A 9,158-nucleotide genomic window follows, 5' to 3' on the forward strand; every position below is an offset into this window, starting at 1 on the left:
CATTGTTCTTAATAAGTTTGGGCTAGAGTGTTAAGAAAAAAAAAGCGTTAGAGTGAATGTTATTAACATTTTTTTATTAAATAAAAAATGAAATCCAGGGTGTATTTTAAAAAAAATTGTTAAAAATAAAGAGTGTCTGAAAATACTAGTTAATCTTTGTCAACTAGAAGCCTAGTTCTAGGAAATATCAATATAAACCTTTAGCGGCAAAAGTAGTCTTGGTTATTATCTTCATCAATGCTGTTATGTGTCTTCATTGCAAACGTTGAATAATGAGATATTGTAGTGACAAGGCATCTTATCCATCAAGACGTGCATACATACTAAATTGCAAGTTGAGACCCACATCAAAGGTAAGCTAATTGACACCCACTCGAATGTCTGCCATCATGTGTGGGTCCGAAAAGCATTGGTGCTTATTGTTTAGGACTTTAGGGGCCTCATTTTGCGTCATGATTCATTGCAACTGCGCAAAAAAGAGAGAAAGATGAGGGAAACTTGATGACGGTGGCTCTATCTGATATGATTTCATGTTGCCAGTGGTTGAAGCACATATAATATACCAAATCCAAAAGAGATCAAAATGTAGGTGGGGGCGTTAATTGAATTAATTACCAGACCCGTGACATAGAAATAAAGCAAGCAAACAAACTTGTGTGTTGCATATTGATCCAGAGATTTTAAATCGCATTGCATGGGTCTTATGCATATCCATTTTCCTAGTTTTCTCTCTGTCTCTGCCTTACCCAATTCACTTGGTTTGCTTCTATTCTCTCAGAAGGCTCTTCCTGATACTTGAAGGTTCTCCAAGTTCCTTCTTAAGGTGAGGTCGTCAAATAAATATATATCATGATATGACATGGATACATCTTATCATATTGAGAGTTTGTTTGAGGAAACTTCTTCGTAAATATTCTTACAAGAATAAATAAAAATGAAAAAAAAAAAAAATCTTCATAAATTAGAATTAATTTATGTATACTTTAATTTGTGAAAGTTCTTTTCTACTAACTTATCTTAAATCTTATTTTTAATTTATACATAAGTTAATTTTATCTTATCAAGAAATTTCTTTTAATTTTTTTTCCTATTTTGTTCTCCTACAATCGTTTTTGGAGAAATTTAGCTCGACAGACTCTATAATGGAAGTTGTCACCAACTTGGGTAGTAATTTTGTATGAAATGATGTACAATTTATGTTAGGTAGTGCCGGAATTGAAGAGCATGGAAACTGGTCAGCTGACAAACAAGGATGACATGAAAGTTCAAGTCTCATCTAAAAGTGAGGTCGTGTCAGGTGCTGGAGTGGAGTTTCAAGGGGCTCCTAGTCCTAATTTAGGACAAGGTGGCCTTCAGAGACAACCTAGTATGACTAAGACCAATTGTCTCTGTTCTCCAACCACACATGCTGGTTCATTTCGTTGCAGACTTCACCGCACCCCTAGTCTTCAGAGGACCAAAAGCATGGAATCCGAGTCACTACGGGATCAGGCATCAACGGTTCATGCTTCAATTGTTGATGCCAACAAGGATCCAGTGCATTGATCTTATGCTGAATTGAATGTTAAATTGTTACTAGCTGCTATATGATTACATGTGTTTACTCTTGTCATGTTTACTTTCTAATTTCTATAATAGCCAAATGTTGAGATGTATGTGATGTAAGTAATTTTACATTATTTGGATGTCATGTCAACAATTTGGGATCATTTTCATTCCTGCTTGATTGTGCTTTCAAGTTTTATGTTATTCTAAACAGAAGCACTAGTTGTCTTTTCACAAACCCGTATTTTTCGTAGTGCCCTTTGTTAATTTATTTAATCATTAAGTTTTAAATCTGGCTGTATTCAGTCTTCTGTCATTCAGTGTTGTCTTTGTGGTGTTCATAAAACATAATAACATCTCATGTAAAGCAATATATACACCATGTAGTGGTTGTGAAGATCTACGTGCTTCGATAGTTGATGACCAAAGGGGACGCCTCCAAAACTCACACTAAAGGCTTTGTATGGGTAAATTTATTAATAAACAGTTATAAAGAAATAAAAAAACAAAAATAAATAAATTTCTCTCATATAAATTAAAGTTAACTTATATATGCATAAGCTTATTATTTTCTTATCATATAAGAAAAGCTTTTTTTCAACTCTGCATCATGAACAAGAATCACTTTATTGATTCTGAAACTAAAATTTTGCAAAGGACAAAACTTGGTGTAGTTGCTGAAGTGCCAATGCTATTCTTTAATTAAAATTGAAGTTTTACTTAATTACTAGTACTGACTTTTTTCGTGTGCATTACTGAACTGAAGCTACAATTTTAATTGAAAAGCAATGCATGCAATTAGGTATTGGACTTAATTTTGTCCATATGACAAGCTTTTTATGAATTTGTCAATTTTTTCCCCTCTCTGAGATGTCTTGAGATGTTTTATAATGGATTGTGAATCTACAAATAGCAAAACACCACAGGTTATGGATGCAATTAATATATTTTAAAATTTAGTCTATGCATATATTGCCAATTATGAGATTCAACATAAACCCTAGTCTATCAACACAATTTTCCTTGACATCGTACCCTGATGATGAACAGCTACATTCTGATTCAAATTTATGATTTGTAACCACATAAAAGATACAATGTTGGGAATCATTGAAACAACCACCTACTCCTACACCAACATAGCCTAGAGATGAAAATAAAATGGATTTACCAACATTTTTTTTATCCATATATATTAATTATTAATTGTTAGTGGAGAGATTGGAACTCACATCTTCTTTATCACTCCAATCCTATATTCTTCGCTCCAAATCACTGAAATACCTTATCACTCCTATGGATTTACTGACTTGGTGAAGTGCTACTAAAATACGACATGAACTTAGAATTAACAACATCACCATTGTCATTTCCATGTGATTAATTTATTAACCAGCAAAATGTTAAATTTCGTATACAAACATATTGGTGTCGAGGAGTGTTTTATGTGGGTAGTATTTTATGAGCAAAACATTTCATTGCATAAATTTTAATCTCATCTGTGTAACTTTAAAATAGTAAAAGTGAAGCATTGAAAGTGACCTCCATCAAATATATCTACTGCAATTAAGAAGTCAACCCAAGGCCTAAATAATTAGCTGATATTAATGAAGTCTTTGATTTCAGGGCCTCAAAACTTGTTAGACATATTTCTCAGTGATCCTGAAAAGGTTTCACTTTAAATGGAAAACCTATCTCCACTCTTTAAATTTTAGCTTAGAATAGTAAAATATAGATACATGCAATGCTGAGTCATGTTTATTAAACACACCGAGTGGTTTTCAGTTCAACAGTTGTCGCTGTTTTAATAATACCACTTAGAAGCAAACATATCTTACCAATGCGGGATCTTATTCTTTCTTGTTTATTTGTGCTACTTTTTGGTCGGCTTTACATTACACATCAATTTGTTAACCATGCTACTAACACTAATTTGTTCCACCGCACGATAGATTAATGACAAATCTCTGCGAACAAAACACCAAATGTCGAACCTTAATTATTTGTCACAAGTCCTATCCATAATTGAATATCAATTCAATAAGGACGAGATTATCCGCGTGGATGCAAATAGATATGAGGAACATAATCTGATATTACAGTATTAATTGCTTTATGTTAGAAGCATGAAAACGCCAATAATTAATTTTATCAACAAAGTCAGGACCCATTAAAGTGAACCACCATAGATGAACATAGCCACGTGTTTCAGATTCGTGGACACACACGGCACCATTGGTCCTACAATTCGTCACTTACACCTAAGATTCCTCATCCAGTTTTTCACATACGAGATTTACCAAACACATTTCCCCTCTTGTGAAAAATCTTACTTCTTATTATTATAGGTTACACGAACAATGCACATTGATTTTCCCTAGATGTTACAAGACCTTTTGAAAAAGTGAAAAATATAGTATATCATATGTTACCCTCTAAATTTCCCACCCCCATGATGCAAAAATCGAAAAAGTTCACTCAATTCTTTTCAGTGGCACTTTTGTTGGTAGCCCACAACTTGCTGAACATTCGTTTGGGTTGAGTGGGAAAAGCAAGAAGACCCTTAAATCTAGAAGTTCTTCCAATTTCATCACGGGGTACCACATTTTCATCCAGGTCATCCTCAGCTAGCTTCATCCTGAGAGTTGGATTCCTAGTTGACTTTGGTGTCTTAAATCCAGAAACACTCCAATTGTCATCAGCATGTATACTTGTTGTGGTGCTCAATGGTGCTTTGTGTTTTGATGGGTCAATGCCATGAGCAGTGAGTAACGCCTTGAGGTTGCTTGGCATGTCACTCACTTTTCCACCAGATGCTGCTGCTCGTGCTTGCTCAAAGAAGAGAACTTGGACAACCACCCTTAGGGGAAGGAGCTCGTTCTGTGCTGCATGCATGCAAGCTTCCATAGACAGCTTTTTGCAGTCTAGAATTCGACACAGTCTCTTCCTTTCACTCTTATTGAGTTCTGGATGTGCCTACATTTTTAAGTTAAACAAAATAGATTTTAGTGATACTAATAGGGCATTTAAAGTTCTATAAGTTGAACAAAATAGAAACATATAAAGTTTTATAAGTTGGGAGTGGTTAAAAGTAAAAGGGTTAGAGAATTTTGACCACATGACACTTCCCAAGCTTAAACTCTAACTAGTCCCTTTAAACAGTTCTCCTTTTGAAAAATTTTAGCTTAATGGAACGAACGCATTTATCATGGAAAATGGGGAGGAAACACAATCAGTGATGTCATGAGGAGGACTAAAGAACATTTATCTCCTTTTCTTTTTATCTCTACCTAGTGAACAAACTTGAAGTGATCTAACCAAACTGTGAACCAAAAAATAAAAATGTTCTTTAATAGTTTTGACTAGCAATTCTTTCCTTTCCTGTTCTAACCAAGTGAAATGACTAACTGACACAGAACAGAATTAGAAACAGCGAGTATTAGTCAGAAGGTGGCCACATTCAGGCTAAAGTCCTAGTGGGTCAGCCCACACCTAAACCACGAAGAAATGATGAATGAGACAAGATTTTAAGGTCATGTTGTTTATCCACCAATTCTGTCCCACCACTGAAACAAGTTCAACCAGAGACCCTCTTGGACAATATTTATTTCTACCATGTACAAAAATGCAGTAATTGTAATTCTGAAACACAACGGAAAATTTTCTTCAAAAATTTACCTTGAGATAAATGTCAATAGCTCTGTATAGGTCATCATGGTCAAGTCTAGCAAATTCTGGTATAGTTTCAGCAAGGGCAATGAATTTTGAGAGAGGCAAATTCGCATCCCTGGCAACCTCCTGAAGGTACCTATCCACAAGCTTAGCCACCTTCAGCTTTGAGCTATGAGAAGCTGAGGAGGACCTTCTACTCTCTTGGAACTCGAAGTTAATATTCTCTGCAGAACGAGACCTCCTCCTTTCAATGGTCAACCTTGATCTTGGAGGGCTTGTTGGTGGACTCTGACCTTGCAACATAAATTGTTCCAATATGATCATCACCAAGTCTACGTCATACACCATATCATTTGTGTTGGACACTGAGCGTATTAAAAGATCATTAACCGTGGCTTCCTCCAACTGAAGTCCTACCCTTGTGGCCAATTCCACCTTTGAAGAAGCAGAAGCATTGAGAATATTCGCTGCCTTCAAGAGTTTAAGAAGGAAGCTGCAAGAAACAGCACCTTTCTCTGCTGGAAGCAAGCTCACTATTGACTCCAAAAGCAGTCTATGCTTTGAAGTCAACTCACTAGCTGAATCTGAATCCGAGTCCGATTCACTTTCCCTCTTGACAATCACATTCTTCCTTATGTTTGGTAGCCATCTAGATGCATATATTTTCAGTGCATCACCAATGAGATTTGAGGGTGTCTTACCACCAGATTTGATAGCAATCATGGTTCTCCAATACAAGTCTATGCTCAAATCTGCTAAATCCTCAGCCCACCATCCCTTACTTGTTGATTTGTGTCTCAGACTTTCTGTTCCATTCCAAGAGGACACATCATCCCTTACCCTCCGGGAATGGCTATGTGACAAACTCACCTTAGAGGGGTGGCTCAAGACCTTTGAGGCAATGGCCTCAATGCATCTGCTGGTAATGGCCAATTCCTCCGACCACAAAGGCAATGCTTTGGTGGTTTGAAGAGTAACAATGGAATCCTTCCATCCATTGAGGATGCAAGAATTCAAGAAAACCTCAAGCTTGTAGATCAAATTTCCCTTCTCAACATCCTCAGTCATTTGCAAGTACTCCGCAGCGCACCGCGAAGTTGCAATGTTGTAAGCACTGAGAGTGATGGTTATGCCATAGCAGAACTTGGCACATAGCTCAAATGCTTCCACCCCACCAGGAAAATCAGGGAGTTGAACTATTTGGTGCTGAGGAGAATCAGAAGATTCATAACTCTCTGAGCACAGTCTTTGCAGGCGCAAACATTTTGACAGCAGGGGAAACTGAACAAAACAACATCAACATGAACTTCCCACAATCAATAAGTGACTAACCAGAAAATAAAATAAAATAAAATAATGACCAAAATGAAAATGATAGAAAAAGTCAATTAAAAATGGTAATTTTGTATCCTTAAGTATATAAGCTTCAAGGAGCACACCTTATGAAGAAGATATCTAGTTCCTTTCACTTGAATTATGAGGTCACTTGAAACTTCAGAAGAGATTGTCCTGCATAAAAAGAAAAGGAGGAAACTCATGTTACTTACCTGTAGCTGATACATAATCTACGAATAGAAACAATCAAATTGATCAATTGATCAATCTATGCTTGCCTTACAGACTCTGCAGTGTAAAAGGTATCTGGACGAGATCCCAGTTTCATAAACTTCATGACTGTGTCAAATTTCTTTTTGCTAAATCATGTATTACTCTGGACTAGTTATTTGCATAATTCAGAACTGCAGGACACTCAAGAAGTGCATAGAGAAGCTAGTGGAAGAACATTTACATAAAATGCTCTTTCGTTATATTGCCTTTAATAGATTTCCCAGTTTCACCAGCGGAAAATGATTGAACAAAACTCAAAGTGTTATAGAAAACTTCAAGAACTCTGGGACAGAAAATGAAAAAAAAAATAAAAAAATAAAATAAAGATAGAGTGTTTTTTTGGAGGAGAGAGAAGATGAAGAAGTTTCAATGGAAAAGGAAAAGCAAGAGGCTTGCTATGGAAACAAATAATATAAAGCAGTTTAAATAAGTAGGAGTGGCAACAAATATGGTAAACAGGAAGGCTACTTTTATCGCATTATTTCAAAAACACAATTTTCGTTATTGAATTAAATTATAGATGAAATTTGTCAAATAATAGGTGAGACCTACGTAATTTTGTGAGTACTTATAATTTATGATGTTCAATCATTGATAGAAAGTGTATTTGAAAGATTACGCAAAGAGGTGTGTTTTTAACGCTCTTCAATGGTCAAACTACATAAATTGGGAACGTCTAACACTACAAAGTTACAATTGAATGGGACATTTTGGAGAGAAAGGATCAAAACGGCAACCCAAGTTCCTTCATATTTAGGCAAAGATATAGTGTTTGCGTTGATGGTAAAAGCCACTTACAAGTATTTTGAACCCAAAAGCAACAAAAATTTGCTTCATGTTTTCATGCATTGAAAAGTGAGATATTTCATTTGCATTAATATGAACGGGTTTCCAAACCTACAGATAGATTATAGAGACAAGTTGTAAAATAAATAAGGTTTATTATTGATTTTCATTAACTTTATCTTTAAGTAGTATGACTAACAATGTTTCATTTTAGTTCTTGTAGGCACCATTTTGGTTCCCTTTCAATCTATTTTTAAATGAATTAAAAGGTAAAATTTATGAAATTATAAAAATTAATAAAGAAAAAAATAATATGTAAAGGAACTAAAATAAAATATTTTTTTTTATCATAAAATCTAAAAAGTAAAGTTGTTGACACTAAAAATAATTAAATCATAAATGAACTATAAAAAAATATCAGTAACAATCTCTTTACACTCGTTTTTAAACACTTTATTTTTTATCCAAACTTATAGAAAATCATAAATTTTAGTGGATTACATTTCTTTTTTAACTATTTCTTTTCTAGTTTTTTTTTTATTAATAAAAAATTATAACTTAGTTACATCAAGTTGAACAGTAAAGAGAGTAAAGTGTACCTTTAATCGCAACTCTCTAAATTTAAAATTGAACTCTAATATTTGAATAAAAAAAAATTATTCTCTCCCACTTTGGAAGTAGACTTCATCAAATTTGTAATTATTAATGAAGTAACAAATAATAGGAGAATGTTAGAAGGGACTGTTATTAACGTTCCTTATCAACTATATATAGCTTAGCAGCCGAACACCCACCAAAATATATACTACAAAATGGAAAGAACAAATATAGGAAAAACAGTACTTTACTCCTCAATACTTTACCTTTTTTTTTTTTAATATATAAAAGTTTTAAACATTAATTTATTCTCATTAATTCTTAAACTTTGCTAAATTTATCATAAATTTTAATTTTATTTATATTAATTCTTATATATATATATATATATATTATTTTGTATTTAGATACCCTAATTTCAAATTCATTTTTTAATTATTCTTTAAAATTTACCCTTTTTACACATAGTCTCTTATATCAAATTTGGACTAAACTATAAAGTTGACCATTTCTAATATATTTTATAACAATTACAATGATATGACATAATTTTTTTTTTATAATGAGTGAAACAATACTTAACAATTTTTTTTTTTGTCATGACTTTGTCACCATGTTACTTATTATATCATGTGAACCATACTTAAGAAAAAATTGTTGTCATAAAAAATTCTATTTGCACTTGTGATTTATTTTAAATCCAACTCATTTATTAATTTTACTTTTATAAATAAATTTTGGGAACATTAAATCATAATCAAATTAATAATTAAAAACTAAAATAAAGACTTTTAGATTGTTTTCAATATTTTCTAAATTTACGTTTTTATTATATTATAATATAAAAAAATGAATTGTAACATAAGGAAGAAAAATATTACTAAAATCCTGGTTTATATAAGATAAATAATTTAATTTTAAATTATAAAGAATTATTAGAAAAATAGATA

General features: G+C 33.1%; 2 protein-coding genes across 3 annotated transcripts; one reads left to right on the plus strand and one right to left on the minus strand.

The window, feature by feature from the left end:
- Positions 1-463: 463 nt before the first annotated feature.
- LOC109816527 (hypothetical protein) lies at positions 464-1,715 on the plus strand. Of its 2 annotated transcripts, none has more exons than XM_020381574.3 (2): positions 464-823; positions 1,208-1,715. In XM_020381574.3, the coding sequence occupies exon 2, from the start codon at positions 1,225-1,227 to the stop codon at positions 1,543-1,545; it is 321 nt and encodes a 106-aa protein (XP_020237163.2). In that variant the 5' UTR covers positions 464-823; positions 1,208-1,224; the 3' UTR covers positions 1,546-1,715. The 2 variants fall into 2 exon arrangements, with proteins under 2 accessions (XP_020237163.2, XP_020237162.2); XM_020381573.3 differs by having other exon boundaries at positions 468-823; positions 1,204-1,715.
- A 2,147-nt stretch (positions 1,716-3,862) lies between these two features.
- On the minus strand, positions 3,863-7,320 carry LOC109816521 (BTB/POZ domain-containing protein At1g67900). The gene is made up of 4 exons (XM_020381568.3): positions 6,831-7,320; positions 6,657-6,726; positions 5,224-6,498; positions 3,863-4,521 (listed from the first exon to the last, which is right to left on the minus strand). Exons 1-4 carry the CDS (start codon positions 6,887-6,889, stop codon positions 4,024-4,026), a joined length of 1,902 nt encoding a protein of 633 aa, XP_020237157.1. The 5' UTR covers positions 6,890-7,320; the 3' UTR covers positions 3,863-4,023.
- Positions 7,321-9,158: the final 1,838 nt, after the last annotated feature.

Source organism: Cajanus cajan, chromosome 5 (assembly GCF_000230855.2).
Source record: "Cajanus cajan strain Asha chromosome 5, NIPB_CcT2T_4, whole genome shotgun sequence".
NCBI lineage: Eukaryota > Viridiplantae > Streptophyta > Magnoliopsida > Fabales > Fabaceae > Cajanus > Cajanus cajan.

What these genes read in the sequence shown, in the direction of transcription:
- LOC109816527 (XM_020381574.3), top strand. Translation starts at nt 1,225, where the DNA reads ATGGAAACTGGTCAGCTGACAAACAAGGATGACATGAAAGTTCAAGTC.
- LOC109816521 (XM_020381568.3), bottom strand. Translation starts at nt 6,889, where the DNA reads ATGAAGTTTATGAAACTGGGATCTCGTCCAGATACCTTTTACACTGCA. An exon ending in TACACTGCAGAGTCTGTAAG is followed by an intron (nt 6,727 to 6,830) that starts GCAAGCATAGAT and finishes CTTTTTATGCAG; the next exon opens with GACAATCTCTTCTGAAGTTT. An exon ending in CTATTGACATTTATCTCAAG is followed by an intron (nt 4,522 to 5,223) that starts GTAAATTTTTGA and finishes TTAAAAATGTAG; the next exon opens with GCACATCCAGAACTCAATAA.